Here is a 17,721-nt window from a genome sequence, read left to right on the forward strand (position 1 = left end):
TTAAAAATACTTATCAAGCCTGTACACACACATACAGGCATATCTATGCATGTAAGTAAATATATAAGCTGCAGAGAAGTTTGTAAACAGATAGATGATTGGCTCTAAGTAGCAGGTTGTACTTGCTGAAGTTGATTACAAAGCATCTATTAAGCATCAGCAGGGAAACAGGCTGGGATTTGAAAAGAAAGGAAGATATCATGCAAAAGAAACATTGCATACTGCTTTGATCCATTCATACTACAGTCTAGCTTCATTTCTTATAATGATGGGTAAGCGAAGGCCTTAGAAAGAATTTAGATCATTCTTAGAAGAAAACCAATAGATGCTCACTGCTTTCCTTTCATGGCTTCTTGTTTGCTACGTGTTCCTTACAGCAGTGCAACTCAGTGAGATACATTGGTATAGCTTGCGATGATAGCGTCATCAAATGCATATTGTTTTAGTGACAGCATTTCCGAAGGTTGAGATAATGGGTTAAGATACAGCATGTTAATGATTTCCATGTTATTGTCAGATGTTGTACTTCTTTGGATTGTTAACTATTTGTTAAGAGACAACGTGAACTAATGGCAAATTTACCAAGTGTGATTACTCAACAGTGCAAATGATTGCCCATTTCTCTCTCTTTAGCTGTTGATATGCCATGGTCGAGTTACTTCCTTGGAATTCTGCTGTATCTCTTGTTGATGACAGCAACAAGGAAACCATTTTTTTCTGATAATGCACAGAAGTATTTTGAAGATCTGAGAAATGGAAATGATTTGGTACCACTTCAGAGATAAAAACTGTAGATTCGGCCACTTACTATCACTGTTCTGCAGGAGGTGCATAAAAAAATAGTGAATGAGTATGTGCATATGAGCTCAAAACCAGCTATGGTTAAGAAAATTTGCATACTTTTAAGGATTTTAGTTCAATCACTGCAACTATACCAGCTTTCCAAGAGAGAAAATACTCCTAGTTTTTACGGGAATTTTTCTGTGATTACTAGGAAAATAAATTTGGTCTGGGTGAAAGCAAAATATTTTTGGAAGCTTTGGGGGAGAAGTCAGGTAAATTACATATTCTGAAGCTTTGTTTCATGTATAATTAAACAGGGTTTAGGCTGATGTGATTGAAAAGGCCAATGAAAAGCTGCTTAGCAGAATGCTTAATTTTCCACATAGATTTTCCTGGTCTTGTATTTTTCAGAATGAATTATAATCACCAAGATAAAGGGACTGTCTGACTCATTAAAATGGCTAGAAGTCTTGTTTTCTGTTGGTAGCACCTCAGCCGCCTTCTTGAAAGATGTTACACTATGGTAGTGACGGTAATGAACATTCCTGGTTCTTTGTGCTAGTTTTGGTCACAGCAGGCCTTAATTATACATGCTGCAAACACTCAGGAATTACAGCAACAAATAATGGTATGCAACTGGAAGCCAACAAGCAGTTTGTCTCTAGCAAAGGAAGGGTAAAGAGGGTGAAAAGTAAAGAAACTAACTGAGGGAGAAGGACCCCAGGAAACAAATAGTGATGAGGTCACTAGAAAGTGGATACACCCATATTATCACATATAACAGAATACAGTGTGAGATAGAAGCTTAGCAGCTTTTGCAATATACCAGTGCCAAGACATACAAACAACAATCCAAGGAACTTAACTGTTGATTATGGGAAGATATCCATCAGCTTCTGATGAGGCTTTAAATCTCCTTCAGAGTGAGTGCATCTGAATTAAAGTTGTTTGGAAACAGTGACAGCTGACAAATACTGGTTTGGTCCGATGCAACACAGAGCAGGTCTGGAGCACAAATTCTTACAAATAGATATTCCTGAACCACCGTGAACTCTTACTTCATGGCGGCGCATAAAGACTCAAGGAAGTGTTTTCCCATGCTAATAAGCAGTTGTTTAGCTGTCAGGTCCCTGTAAGATGAAAGGGACAAAATCCTAAGGCTTTTATTTTGTTGTTACTCAGTTCAGCTGACAATGAAGCAGCCTCAGTCAGACATGTTCATCCCATCCTTCTGCTGACACACTCAGGCTGAGAAACAGTAAGCCAGGAACAGTATCTGCAAGAACAATCCTAGCTCACCCCAAGATCTGCCATGGAGTTTACAGGGGAGATTAGTAGGAGGCAACATGCTGTCTTTAACCACAGGGACATTTTGAATTTTTCCCATACAGCAAATCAGCTTGCACCTCATACTCACAGCACTTGTTTTTTCTTAACACAGCCACCCTAGAAGGCCCCAATTTATAGTGAGTGAATCAATAGCAACTATCAGCATCATCCGATTGTGTTTTCATGCCAGATTGTTGAGACCTGGATAAAAGCAAGCAAGACCTAAGTTATAAAATAGAATTGAGCTGCAAGACCTTCAGAGAGAAAAAATTGCCTGAGGTAGGAGTTCCTTTAAGAACTTTATCACTTGCCAGTTTACATGTAATTAATTGCATCCCCTTTTTTATTTCAGCACAATTAATAACACATTGTCTCCTTTACATTAGTAATTTCCAAATGTTCTCCATAGTGTGACCTATGCTAGAGATTCTTCTGTTTTCTCTGTCTTTCCTCCACATACTAATCCTTTCCTGCCCATTTCCTCAAAGGCCAAATGATGCTACAGCCTGTTAATTAAGAAGCTTGCTGAAGCAGACAAGTATTGCAAATTTGTTGAAGCTAAACATCAGCTTGGCCCATAGTGGTATTTCACCGTTTCTGCTGCTATCTGAAGGGAGGAAGGAAGCTACCAGCAGCCCTTTCCTAGGGGATCCTGTTGTTACAGGTGGGACGTATCTAAATTGGAAACACTAGCCTGTTCCCAAAGGGCCCTGTGGCAAAGCATCAAAGATAAACAGTACCTGTTCAGATAATCTGTCTGGTTTTACATTTTCTAGAGCTTGAGAGCATATGGGAACAGGTAACATCTGGTCTACTACAATACCAATCCTACTTGGCTGAGGCATCCAGCCCTTAACATGCTCTTTGTCAGTTGCTGGTCTTAATAGCTGTAGGGACCGTGGGTGAAGACTGTGTCTCTTATGTTGATACAAAGCTGTGCACAATGGCACTTTTAGATATATTAATATAATTTAGATAATTAACCACAGTAGTGCAAGAGTGAGCAGATCTGTTCTAACAATGCTCTTGTCTCCCTCCCACACGGTAGCAGAGCACCCTTGTAGGCTGTGGCTGCCAGCAGAGGCAGCTGGGGTGGGGTTGCTGAGTACACTAAACTGTGTGTTTCTATGCTCATCCTGCTTTAGTGTTCCCTCATCTCTTGAACATGTAAATGGTTTGTTGCATGCTTAACTTTAAGCACAAATTCAGTGCCATTGAAGCTGATAGCCTTCTTATAGTTTCTTGTCTGCTTCCATAAGATCAGGATTTTGTATTTTGTCCAGGCCCAGTAACCATTTTAAGATTTCATTTATACATTTTGCTGCTTGAAACTATTTCTGCAAGTTGATGAACACACAGCAAATGAGTTTTTCTTTGGGTATTTGAAAAAAAAAAAGCAACCAAATATTGCCACATGCTCAAGGAAAGAAACTTCGAATGAGCAACTAAACGTAGTTGCCCTGGAAAGCTGAATTTTGCAGTTACATTCAGGCAGCCAGGACATGGAAAAATTTCATTTCATCAAAGCATCAAATGTTACCTGCCCAAAGTTATGTTGCATTTGTTTAATATCAAATTGCCTATTAGAGTTATCAATAACAGTCAAAGGAAACTGATTTGTCTACAAAAAACTTGCAAACTAAAAAAGAAGCAAATTCAAGTTATGTATGAGAATTCTTTTGATTAAACACTTTAAGTGAGAATGTGTAACATTTGAAGTGGCATTTTTTATAAGTGAAAACTTAGGGAAAATACTGTAAAAATATCTTGTGAAAACAAAGAGAGGAGCTGATAAAACCTGTTAACCTTTTACTTTTTTGGAAAGCTGAAAACATTTTTGGAAGGTATTTTTAATATAAAAATATGTACTACTTTTCTTTAGTAGGATGATATCTTTCAGCAGTGGTTGCTTTGTACAAGTATACAGCTATGCATATAATAAAACATCACCATTTTGACTCTAATCCTGTCTTGGAGCTAGTGGAGGGTTTTGGCAACTTCCTACTCTGCTTGTCTATGTTTTATTGAAGGATCAGTTGTTTCCTGTTTTGGCACCCAAGAGACAGTAGTTTGAATAGGTCATCACATGCATTATAAAAAGCCTGATGTACACACAGATTAAAGTAGGCAACTGCTTATAAATCATGCAGTTTATTAAGGAGACTAAATTCATAGGTAATTAAAAAAAACCCCACAGGTCCAAGTTAATCAGAGATACAGTGCTCATAGTTGTAGGCCTTCTTCCGCCATGTAAATTAACATCAATAAGGATTAAAATGCAAAAAATAAAGAGAAGTAGTTAAAAAATATCTACAAATCAAGATCTTGGACTGAATGTGTCATTTCCTCTTTTTCCCTAGCTCTCCAATGATTCTTCCAAGTACTGTAGATCTACTCTTATGCATGTGGATACTTGTTAAATCTTCAAAGGAGTCTTTCTTCTTCAGAACTGGCAACATCTGAATATGAGAAAATATCCCTGAAAAGTGACATGAAAATGCATATAAGTAATCAATTTCCAAACAGCAAAGAGCAGCTGAATACTCAGTTTCCCACATCCATGTTTCCTCCATCTTTAGCTGCTACTGGTCCCTATTTTATCAGCCTTGCCCCCGAACATCTTGTTTTGGCGATAGCCATATCCCTCCATTTGCAAGTTGCCTTTCAGTGACAAATTACTTTGGTCTTTTCCCCCAGCACAGGCCTTTTCCTTCAGTCTTCCTATAAAACTCTTCCACTTGTAATTAGCAGAGTCAAAGCACTTGAGTCTGCTCAGTCTTACTGACTCACCGGCTTGTCATCAACCTCCTTGCACAGTGGATGAGATCTCTCATGCTATTTAGTAGCACATTTGTTATTTCCTTGAGGAACTATGGGGCATTTTCTTTGCAACAATCTCCAAAAGCCAGCAGATTGACTTTATTTCTTTCAACACATTTGTCTTCTGAAAAAGTAACTGGTTAACACAGTATCTGTTTATTTACCAGACCTCAAATGCATAATCCAGCAGCCTTTGCCCCACCACCCTCCTTGGCACCCTGCAGCCCAGCAGAGTTGGGACAAGAAGTTGTGCCTGTCCCTGGCAGTTGGGCCAGGTGCAAGGGCTGATCTGAGCCCAATTGCCTGCACCTGTGAGGGAGGTGTGCACAGCTGTGGCCACTCTGAGTGGTGAGGTAGCAGGGGGACTGCTGGGTGAGGGGAAAAGAGGTAGAGAGGTTTTTGTGTTTGTATTCTTCAAATTCCCCCCTTATACTGGGGACATGCTACGTGCCTACATGAGGAAGCTGCTCTTCAGGAAGATCTGCTGTGAGTACAAAAGCTGTATTTTCCTTGTGATTCTTAAGTCTTATTTTGGCTCATTAAGAGTTGTTATAATGTATCTAACTCCAGTGTTGTAATATATTGGAAATGGTTTTATGAAACCTGCTTTTTCATGGTGTTTGGCTTTTGTTAGGGGAAAGGAATGAGCTACTAAAGATACCTTAGCCAGGTAACTGTAAAGGGCTCTCCCTACTTGTCTCAGTTTAAAGCTGACTAATACTTCTTTGCAGGATACCTAGGGAAGTTGTAATGCTGTTGCGTTAAGTAGGGTGTTAGCTGGCTGGAGGTAGTTTGTCAGATAACTCATATACAGCTGTTCTGATTTTTTTTTGTGTGTTTTTCACGGATTGTGTAGTTTGAAGAGTATTGTCAGACCTGTTAGTAACTACAGTCAGGAGCCTGGCAGTACTGGATGGGTTCAGAAAACAGTGTTTGAACCTATAAGTCTGGACCTGGGCTGCTACTTCTACTGTCTTGGTGTACACTCAAACACACTTGTTTCCCAGGAGGGCAAAGTATGGGGAACTGTGCAAGTGCTTCTTAGGTGTGATGGAGTAGTTCTGTTCAGTACTACTGAGAAGCTTTACCAAGGACTTCACTAGGTTTTTTGGCTTGGAGGACTTTTCTGGTTTTTCTTAGAAAAGCTCAATTCCTGATACTCAGTTTTCACAATGACCTCATGGGATTTATTCTTAAGTTCTGAAATCTGATACTAGAATAATAACACCCTAACATCAGCATTTCTGTACCAAGTTCAGATCTCTGTCTTGCTTTTCCAATTCAATGATATGTTTAAGGAAATACAGTGAATGCAGCTTACAGATTGTTCCTGATTTATGACCCTGTTTGCAATTAAAAAAAAAGAAAAAATTGAAGTTGTGAATACTTAAGAGGAATAAGATGAAAAACTTCAGTATGGAGTGGAGCAATAAACATGTTATCAACAGTTGCAAAAGTAACAGTATAACACAAAACACCTTACTTTATTGTTTGAGTTCTAAAACAAGCCTACTGAAAGCTATTCATACCTGCCCATGGACATGGAGTGAAGTACATAAGGTCATTCAAATGCTGTTAGTGCTGCTCTTTGGGCTAAGAAAACAGGCTTGTGCATCTCTCTACACATAAGCAGCAGTAATTCTATTCCTCATCATTTGCTAGGATGTGATTTCTATCTGCAATTATTAACAATTGATTTCTGCTTTCACTGACAAAACAAGGCAGTAGGGTCAAGGGTTACAAAGATTAAAACAGCTGGCTTTGTTAAGAAACTGGGAGACTTGGATGAGAGGCTACATAGCTCCTCCAAAAAAAAAAAAAAATTTAGGCTGTCACTGCTATAAGCTGCCTGCTACTGACTGCTGTTAATCAATTGTATGGAGAAACCAGATCAACTGATTGTAATTCACAAAAAAATAGGTAAAAGAATAGAGAAGGGCAGGAATCCTTGTTTGTCTTAAAGTTTGAATACTTAGCAGTGGCTTAAAACGTCTCTGTATAGGAGTAAACAAAAGTCAGTATTAATCACAAAACCCATAATTTGATTCTTCAAAATACATTGGACTGTTACTCTTAATCTTGACTGGAACAAAAGCTCTTTGTTTAGGAAAATCACAGTGTGACATAGACATGAAGACCCAGATGTAAACAAAAGGCTAAGGGGGAATTTAGACAGTGGCATTCAAAGCTGCAATCCTGAAAACAAAAATTCATCTGGTGCTTTAGCCTGATGGGTATCTCACTTTTTGATAGTCCTACTGCCTCGTGTGTCTAAAGCTGCATTCTGTTTGCACCCAAAAGTGCATCAGTCTGGTCAGGACTGAGCAACTTGTTGCCTTTGTGATGTCTAAGGCCACTTGGGAACCAGAAGGGTGTTCTGCGCTGCCTGCTATCAGCATATCTCAACACAGCGAAGATCTTCTCAGAGCTATGTGATAGCTCAGATTCTTTGCAGAGCAGGATAGGATCCACTCCTTGCTTTTAAAATGTAGATAGTGGTTGTTTGGCTCAGAGTTCAGAAACTGGCCCTGCACACATAAGGACTTCTTTAGTCTGAGAGGATTGGTTCAAACGTAACTCCTGTCTCCTACCTTAATGGCTAGGATACTCTCTGTAGGTAATAGGAAGGATTGAGAGGTCCTCACCCCCATCTCAAACCCTGTCTTTCAATACACAAAACATTTTAAGGTTTGTGGGCAAGAGCTGGACAGTTCAGTGGTATAGTGTCCCTGGGGTGGAAGAATCCTGAGTTCAAGTCCCTTTTTTAGAGTCACTCTAATGGGTAACTGCCCAGAGAGGTTCTTCATTATTCCATGGACATTCCCCCCAAACATCTTAATAACTAAGACACTGATCTAGGAAGTAGAGATAAGGGTTTGAATCCATTCAAGTGGAAAGGCAGTTTGCCTTCTCCCCATGGGCCCTATGTGCTACAGTGTTGGTGACGGCAGCAGCACTTCTACCCCTCCATCAAGTTATAGCACCTGCCCCTTTCTGAAAGTGGACATTCTCAAGGGAAGGATGCATCTGTTGGTAGCAGGATCAGAACTGAAGCCATGGAAGGGACTGAGATTGAGGAAAACTATGCTGTATGTTCCTCCTGGGAATGAGGAGGTTAAGTGACATGCTACCTTTTGCAGATCCTGCTGTGAGGTGCCAGCTCTCACCTTACGGCATAAAGAGACACTTACTTTAAGCCTGGGGATTCTGCTCTGGGGCTGGGAACCTGGAGATTAGGAACTGCAGCACTTGGTGTCATCAGTAGTGTTCTTCCTCCTGAAGCTGTAGCTGTGCCTGAAAGCCTGCATGCATCTGAGTCCTAGGTCTGTTTCCATTGTGTGTTGGGCAAAGTTAGCAGTATGGAAATAGGAAATATCTAGTGGTTGACTACGAGATAGTGAGTGAACGTATCCTTACTCTTCTGCTGAAAGACTGTCGCTCTCCCCAGCAGCACCAGTGCAGCACGCTCCTGGGGTGACGTACCTCTCAGAATGAGGAATCAGAACTAGCCTGTCCATGGCACAATAGTGGTAAAAATGCTGGTGTGGAAGACTATCTTTGTATGTTCAGTTGCTGAGCTGCCTCCTTTGTCTGAATCCTCCTATGTTTCACTTTCTGCTGCCCCTCCTCGCCCACCAAACTGAAACTTAAAAGCTGTCATTAGAGTTTAGGTTATTTGGAGGCCAGATTTTTACTGAGATCACTGTGAACATAAACATAGCACTGTACTGGATTGGGGTGAGCGGGGGGCAGTTGTGCAACACTGTCCTCTGTTTCTGTACTATCATGACATAACACAATAAGCCTGTATCTCTTTTCTTTCCTATTAGACTCTAGTTACTGCCCATGAGACATGTATTAAAAGAGTAGTAACCTTGGTTTCTCCCTGTGAACTGAGAATGTAGAATAGCGATCTTCTGTTCAGCTTCTGCTAGCTGCCTTCTTCCTAGGCCATGGGTTCTGGAGAGCACGCAATCCACATAGATATCCCAGAAGAGCTGAGCCAGGTCCCAGAACAGAGCCCCATGTTTCAAGTTCTCTGATGATTTCAGGAAGATCATGAAGTCCCAAAAGCCACTGACAGAGTCAGAAATGCGAGGCTTCCTCATCTCCAGTAAGACAGCTGAGGAGGATTCCCAACACTGGGGGTCTGCTCGCCCAAGAGCTAGTGGATCAATTTGGCTATGGCAGAGGAAAGGTGTCACGCAGAACACTCCCATGATTAGCAGAGAGCAGGTGAGTCTCATGTTGCAGTGGATTCTTCCTCTGCTCCCAAGGTCCATTGTGTCACTGAAATGTAACAAAACCAAAAGAAGCTGAAAAACTTCTCATTGTTAGATGCAGGAACAAAGCCCTGGTACCTTACATGATATAGAAGGCACTTCAGATGTTGATAATTGTTTCTCTGCGCTTTGAAAATCTGCTTTTTTGCATGTATGAATATAAATACTAGTGGAGTTGCATTACTCTGTGCAGCAGAAGCATGTGTTAAAATTTCTTAATCATCCTCAAATCCATATAATGAACTCTTATCTGGAACTTCTTCGTATTGAAAGTTTTTGGCCTTTCTTGACTTACAGATCCCTAACCTTTTTCAGTAAAAATCCATTCCTTTTTACAGAGAATTTAAGCCTTTAAGCAGGCTTGCTTTCCTCAAAATTTTATGACCCCTTTAAAATAGTCTGCAGACTCACAGAGATCTATGGACAGCAGGTGGAAATCTATTTGTTGAAAGTGTGTTCTAATGAATTAATGGTAGGTTGCAAAATCATCCATTGAACAGGGGTGTTTTACCTGCTAAAATGCAGAACTGTTCTGAAAAGAAGGTATAGGAAAGCCACAGCATAGCAGCTGTATTATACAGCACGTATACATGTATATAGAACGGTTTGGGTTGGAAGGGACCTTTAAAGGTCATCTAGCCCAACCCCCCTGCAATGAGCAGGGACACCTTCAACTCCATCAGGTTGCTCAGAGCCCCATCCAACCTGACCTTGGATGTTTCCAGGGATGGGGCATCTACCACCTCTCTGGGCAACCTGTTCCACTGTTTCACCACCCTCATCGTAAAAAATTTCTCCCTTGTATCTAGTCTGAATCTACCCTCTTTTAGTTTAAAACCATTACACCTTGTCCTATCGCAACAGGCCCTACTAAAAAGTCTGTCCCCATCTTTCTTATAAGCCCCCTTTTTTAAGTATTGAAAAGCTGAAGTAAGGTTCCCCCGCAGCCTTCTCTTCTCCAGGCTGAACAGCCCCAGCTCTTTCAGCCTTTCCTCATAAGAGAGGTGTTCCATCCCTCTGATCGCTTTTGTGGCCCTCCTCCGGACCTGCTCCAACAGGTCCATGTCTTTCCTATACTGAGATATATATGTATAAAAGTACAGATGCTTATTGCAGATCACTGTAACAATTGTCTATTATGTTAAAACTGTGAAACTTGATAATTAGCAGCTATAGTGGGAGAAATCCTGAGAATTATAACCTTTTGCAGACAGAAAGACCCATCTGTCTCCATCAGATTTCATTTCTAGTATGTGCTTCTATTGTGCATTTTCTAAAATGTTTCTAGTATTACATTTCTGATACACATTTCTCATGTGTAACAGGTTTGGGAATTGGTTTTAGTGTAGCTCATGGCATATAGAGGACCTCCCATTTGTGGAAATCGGCAACATCTGAGATCAGCTTTTAGGACAAACAGTTCTGTTTAATGTGTGTGCTGATCTGTTGAGTATTCATGCTTTTATGTTTTCAGTTTGATTGCTGGAGGGTGTTGTGGGGGGAGAAGCTACCTCTCTTAATGAGCTTAACTTAATAATCAACTGGCTTTTTGTGTCAAAAGCCTCTTCTATGAGTGATCATCAAGAGCACAAACAATGTAGCTCTGCTATGTGAAGAAAAATGTCGAAGGCAGGATAAGTGTGTGCAGATGGATTGTGTGTGAAAGGTAGCCCAGCCACAGCCAGCGTGCAAGACCAGGGAAGGGTAGGCTGCTTTGTGGAACATATTTCATTGTAAAGCTAAAGGACTCTTCAGAGATTTCAGTCCTGGCAGTGATATTCTTACCTAGCCCCCTTTCTGGCTACCTGGTCAGGTTGTGGGAACGTTTTGGAGGTATGCAGACTTTACTTTCCAACTCCTTACAGTCACTTTTTAATCTGAGTTGGGATCTCATGAGGAGAATTGGTTTGACAGCCTTGCATCTGAACCTTGCATTTAATGAATAGGAGAGGGACAGCACACTCTTCCTACACTGCTCTGCCCAGTGGGATGTCACTTATGACAGTGGTGGTAGTAATGTGGTTGTCCCCATGCTGCTCCCAAGATCTCCAAAAGCATCATTCTTCTGTACCCTGCTGCACAAGGCAGGTTTTGATTGCTTTCTCAGAAGCAAAACCGAAGACATCCTGTGAGTCACTACTCTACTCTTACTTGTTTGTGCATCAGAGCCTCTCCGCTGGGCTGCAGACACCTGTGCATATACGCTATGCAATATGCACGTATCTATCTGTTTACCGAGACTTTTTCAAGGGACATAATTAACTTTGTTTATCAAGCTTCTAGTTTTCAAAACAATTTAGCAATCTCAGATATGACCATGGGGAGGACACCCCTCCACCCCCCAACAGATAGTTCAAACAAAGGAGTAATACTAAAATTGACTTTTAAGGATGGTTCTGTCATTTGGACAGGGGCCATCTGGTTTGCACTGGTAAATAATTGAACTGGTTGCTTTGCCTTCTCTGCCCCCCCAGCCCCTTTGGAAACTTTGTAAGTTACAAAACTGGGTAAGACAAGGACAAGGGTTCCGGATTTGTCAGAGGTGTGAGCAACGGGAGCTGGCAGGGCACTAGTATGAGGGTGGGTGCCGTTTCAGGTGTGGTGTGAATGGCATTGGTCAGGGCCAGTATTCAGGACTACTAGTCCTTATGGTCTGGTCAAACTCCGGCAGCATTTTGCTCTTAGTCTTCTGTGAGGTTCAGGATTCTTTTTAGAATCATAGAATCGTTTAGGTTGGAAAAGACCTTTAAGATCATCAAGTCCAACTGTTAACCTAGCACTGCCAAGTCCACCACTAAACCATGTCCCTAAGCACCACATCTACACATCTTTTAAATACCTCCAGGGATGGGGACTCCAACGCTTCCCTGGGCAGCCTGGTGCAGTGCCTGACCACCCTTTCGGTGAATAAATTTTTCCTAATATCCAACCTAAACTTCCCCTGGCACAGCTTGAGGCCATTTCTCTTGTCCTATTGCTTGTTACTTGGGAGAAGAGACTGACCCCCACCTCGCTACAACCTCCTTTCAGGGAGTTGTAGAGAGCGATAAGGTCTCCCCTCAGCCTCTTTTTCTCCATACTAAACAGCCCCAGCTCCCCCAGCCGCTCCTCATATGACTTGTGCTCCAGACCCTTCACCAGCTTTGTTGCCCTTCTTTGGGCACCCTTTAGAGGATGCTCAAGAAACATCAGTTTTCCTTAATGTCTTACCTGTGCTTGTGGTGAATGCTTCCATGTAATTCCCCCCTTTTGCCCTCCAATCTTCAGGTCTTACTGTCCATAAACTGAAGTTCGTGTGTGTGTGTGCGCTATTTACACCTTCTGGCTCTGACTTCCCCCCCCCCTGCAGTTGAACCCCCCATTCCACCTCCCGTCATGAATAGTGCCTTACAATAACAACAATAAAAAAGTTAAGTAGCTCATTCGTTATCACTATTTTGCTTGGTTGGAGCTATCCGTTATGCCTAGGCACTCGACCCTAGACCTTAAAGACGCCGAAGCCGGTCCCGCGGAGCCGCGGCGGGTGCCCGCATCGGCGGCGAGCGCCGTTTGCCGAGCGGGGCGCCCGGGGGGCTCCGTCGGTTCCGCGCCGCTTCACCCCGAGCGGCCGGGCAGCGCCGCCGCTCCGCCGCCGGCTCCCCGCTCCCAGCCCGTCCCGACCGCTCCGCTCCGGCGCCCGCGGCCCCGCCGCCGCCCGCGGCTCTTACCTCGGCGCTGCGGCGTGCAGGGCGGGCCGGGCCGGGCCGGGCAGGGCTCTCCGCGCCCGCCGCCGCGCTCCTTAAGAAGCCGGAGCCGGCAGCCCCGCTTCGGTTTTACGTCAGGGCTCGGGGAGAAGCCCCCACCCCCGGGGCCCCGGGCGCTGCTCCCGGGCACCCGGCCCTCCCTCCTTCCCTTTGCAAGGCGTGCTCCGCTCCCCTGCTCCGCCTGTCCTCCTCTCCCTACGGACCCCGGCCCTCCTGAGGGCCAGCCTGGCAGCGGTGTTGCCTCTGGCCGAGGGGAAGCTGTGAGCAGGGGTGGCGGACGAGTAACCGACCCGGGCGCTTGGCAAAGCTAGCAGTGCCGCATCGGGAGGGCCAAGGATAAAAAGCAAGTCCCCACCTTGGAGCTCAAGTTGTCTGGACCTGGCTTGGCTTCCAGGCATCTTGCTTGCTGCGCTTGGCTGCTGGAGATCCCTCTACCCCAGAGCAGGAGTCTGTGTGGCACAGCTGGAATTATTTGCTGGCTAGGGCTCAGCCCATATAGCAGCAGATCCAGCTCTTCTGGGAACTGAAGCAGAGACCCAGAGAAGAGCAGAGTCCCAGAAGAAAGCCAGTAAAAGCATTAACTGCAGCAGTGGGGCTAAGCTACTCACTGCAGCTCAATTCGCACAACTTTAGGTAAAGGAGAGCTGCCTTGGAGGGCTGCAAACCCTCTAAAAGGAGAGGGCCCTGTCTGCATTTTCCCTCAGGAAAAAAAAAATAATAACGTGGTCTATTATTGTTGCATTTCCTCTCTGTGAGGTTCTCGGCTGCAACCCCTCTGCACTGCACCCCCTTGGAACAGCTGCAAAACCTCTGTATGCATTAGGGAAATAGGCCAAGCTAGTAGGGAAGGGGGCAGAAGCCGTTGGTGAAAGGGCCATCTCCTGGTACAGGCAGTGCGGAGAGGAAAGCCTGAGCTCAACTCTGCCTACGTTCACTGTGCCTGCTGTGGCCACCCCCTTGCACGCATAAAACATACAACCCAAAGAGCTGGGGCTCTGGGAACAGGCTGCTAACCAGTGTCAGGCATAACTTTTTTAACACTAGCTATTTGAAGCAATAGCGAGGGTGAGAACATTCTTTTTTTCATAACTCTGTGTAGTCTATAGGGCAAATCACGTAGCACTCGTCTGACTGTCTGAAGTCAGTGCAGCTGCACCAGTCCATACCAACTGGGCAGTAGCCCATTTTTTTCAAGACTTTCACTGACAGCTCCCTTCTGTCTTTGGACTTTGAACCGAAATCCTTTCTCCATGAAGCATCTGTGCTTCAGTAGCACCACGCTTATCTTTGTTGAAGTCAGTGGGGCCACATGGGTTTATACCAGCTGGAAAGTTGGCTTGAAACACTGATTTTTCTGTTAGTCATCTATATCCTTATAATTTACATCCTTCTGTGCATCCAATCCATGTAAACGAAGCATGTTCCTTTCCTAACCCATGATCTTACGATGCGTCTATGACAAGAAACACTGTTGGGTTTTTCTTCTGATGCTTTATTTCCTCTTCTCAATGAGCAATCCATGTGAAAATATATTTTGTGTAAGTAATGTTATTTTTTAACAAAAGCGAAAGGAACTTTTTGGGGGTGAGAGACCATCTGGCTAGGACCAATATAGATAACTATATTGTAGGACTTTGGCACATTTGCACATGTTCCCTCTATTTCTCAAGAAGTGTGGGGTTGGGAATGGGGGAACAGTGAGCACCAACTGCTGAAACAGACTTCAGGAGGAACTGAAGAGTGCAATGCCTTGCAAGGAGTCCTTGCAACATGGCGGGGGAAGCCTCTTGTCGCATGTAGGATCTCCAGTGTTTCTTCTCTCTGCTATCAAATGCAGGCTGTTCCAGTAGACTTCCTTCTCCCTGGTTCTAGGGCTAATATGATCCTTAGCATTTTTTTTTTTTTTTTAAAGTCTGCTCTGTAGGAGCTGATTCTGGGCCCGTGTGCTCTCTGGAGCCCCCTTGGCAAGTGAGTTACCAGTGTGCTTCTCCTAGCCTCTGCGTTTGGGGGTTGAACTGGGTAAGGGAGAGAAGGAAAGTGCGCCGGTAAGACGTGGATGTTGTGATGTAACCTAAAGGCAGCTCCTGGGTAGAAAAGGCTCTGAGGCTGCTTGTGTTTATGGCTGGCCTGGGTGCAGGAGACCAGACCAGAGCAGGACTAAGATGCCGTAGGAATGTTTTTTGCTGATGCTGTTGGATCTGTGGTGCCTTGCTCTAAGGACTCTGCCCCATGCTGTTAAGGGTAGAGCAAAAGGCTGCAACTGGAAAGGAAAAGGCAAAATGTTTCTTGTGAGTTGATACATTTCTGCCAACCTGGACCCTTTCTGGATTCATTGTTAAGAAGTGAGTTTATTTAATTGAGTCCCCTTCTGGGGAGTGCTTTATCTGGTTTTGGATCAAGAACGACATTGGTTTCATTCCACTCGGAATCCTTCTGGTAGACCCGAGGGTGCTGAACCAGGGGCTCTCAAAGGAATGAGAGTCGCTGCTCAAGGGAAATACTGCTACAGATAAAATACTTGGCTCCACAAATACTTACTGAGCCTACTACACTCTGTTCCCTCTGAACCAGAGCACTCATATTCTATTTCTGGGAAAGAGGTTTTTGATAATTGGATTCATCACCTCAATCTCCTAGTGGAGAAGAAACATAGAAGGACTGGCCATCTCACTCAGTTCCATGTACTCTCCCTCAGTAAAGCTTTCTGTGCCCTTTTTAGGCTATCAATAATCTCTCTTTCATTGCACTGCATGATGTATTCCCCTGACAGCCAATGTTCACATCTTCAGTGGGTCTCCATATCTTATGAATGAATTTAATTCAGATGGGCTGTAGGTCATATCCAGAGTCATTTGCAAAAGGATATTTTTATCAAGAAAAGTTGATTCCTTAACTCGTAGATAAGAGAGAGATTTCAGATCATGTAATGCTATGGAAACGCCATTATTTCTACCAGAAAAATATCAACATAAAATATAAGCAAATGTTAAAATGATCAGGCTATAGGACTAGGGGATGGGAAGAGAGAAAAGTAGGAGGCCATCTCATTGGTATTTGTATTTTTGAATAGAGTAAAGGCATGAACAACTATGTGCAGAGTTGCTTCCTTCCTAGACTTGCTCCCTGCAAACCCTCTGATGTGGTTTAACATTAGCAGTTAATAGGCAATGGCTTATGGTTGCTTGAGCTAAGCAAGCTCAAATTAAAAAAAAAAAAATTGGATTCAGCACTGAGACTGAGAGGCAGCCATGTGTGATGGTACGTAGAGCTTGCCTGTTACTTCCATAAGCAGCCACACCTGGACCCAGTGCTAAGCTTTGTAAAATGATCTGCATGATAAAGAGACCTGTTTAAGCCTTAATCCAAAAAATGCTTTAAAGGCATATTCTTAGCTGAAAGTTTGTGTTTTGCTGAATTGGGTTCCAAATTATCCCAGCTTTGTGTGAAACGTGGCTAAGTGACAGCAAAGGCAAAACTTGTGATTCTCAGAGGGGGGAAAACCCAAAGGTCTGTTAGTTTTTAAATTCATAGTACATGGCAGAGACTTGATTTTTCTTCAAAATTCGCAAAGGCAAAGTGGGGAATCTAACTCCCATTTATACCTTTTAAAATTCTTTTTTATGCAGGAGATTAAACTGTGCTTAAAATTGGCTCCCTGACAAATATATCTAAGCGCTTCTTGGAAATGAAATACTTACGCTTGATCCAAAGTCTGTTTGTGGGTATTTTTTATTAATTTTTAAAATGATATTTAGAGGGCTTTGAGTCAGGACTGTGAGTGGACTCACAGTTACACTACTGCCTAGTAAAGAACAATGAAAGCCTCTGAATGCAGATCTTGTTTGAAAAGTAGAGTACCTGTTTCAGAAAAAATAATTTTAGCTGGGAAATCATATAAGAGAGTGAGCAGTCTGTATCCTATTAGCAGGATACTGATGTTTTATAAGTGGAAAGAGGGGCAAAATGGAACAAATTCTTCACCCAATTATTTGACCACACCCATACCCCCCATCCAGGATGGCTTGTGTAACTCTTGACAGGCAGTCTATATCAAAGTACTGGTATCAAAACATGGTTTTTTACACTTTCGATATTAAGTCTTCCAATTTTTTTATTTTTTCTGGTGGATTGAATCTGCAGTCACAAAGTGTTTGGTGACCCCACACTGCTCTAAACAATCCTCTGAATCTATTCTCTATTGAAATGGCCAGCAGGAAAGTCAGTGGATGTGATGTGACGCTTAACTAGTTCGAACTGGTAGAAAGATGTAGTCACTTAAACATAGAAGTCTTCGGTGCTAAACACTCTTGGTGATGAGGTGAAACATCTCCATGGAGCTAGCAGACATGACGCGGGACAGGCAGGAGACCACGATTTCTGGGCCAGGAGCTGGAGGCCTGTGGGGCACCCTAGGATGTCTCTGGCCTGTGCCTGAGAAGTGGACTCAAGCCCCTGATGGCTTACACAAACTTTGTGGAGCTCTGCCTCTGCTGTTTTCCTCCGCCAGGACATACTTCTGCGATCTGTTGTATTTCATGGAGTTCAGGAAGTGTTGGTGAAAAGTCTTCTGGAGGTCTGTAGTTCAAACTTCTGCTTGAAGCAACACTAGATGAAGTCAGCTGTGGCTGGGCTCCTGCTGGAATTTTTTTTCCCTCCTAGCTAGCTTGAGTTTCCTAATTTGTGGCTATTGTTCCCTGTATATCTCTACCAAGAAGAATTTGGCTCTGTTATCTTTGCAATTACTTGAAGGGAAGTTATAGATG

At 43.3% G+C, this 17,721-nt stretch overlaps 1 protein-coding gene across 1 annotated transcript; it reads right to left on the minus strand.

Moving 5' to 3' along the window:
* Window positions 1-4,451: 4,451 nt before the first annotated feature.
* FAM237A (family with sequence similarity 237 member A) lies at window positions 4,452-9,215 on the minus strand (the record flags this gene model as incomplete). The annotated part of the gene is made up of 2 exons (XM_082311787.1): window positions 4,452-4,591; window positions 8,807-9,215. 2 exons carry the CDS (start codon window positions 9,213-9,215, stop codon window positions 4,452-4,454), a joined length of 549 nt encoding a protein of 182 aa, XP_082167913.1.
* Window positions 9,216-17,721: the final 8,506 nt, after the last annotated feature.

Source organism: Platalea leucorodia (genome assembly GCF_965183815.1).
Source record: "Platalea leucorodia genome assembly, chromosome: 5".
Classification (NCBI taxonomy): domain Eukaryota; kingdom Metazoa; phylum Chordata; class Aves; order Pelecaniformes; family Threskiornithidae; genus Platalea; species Platalea leucorodia.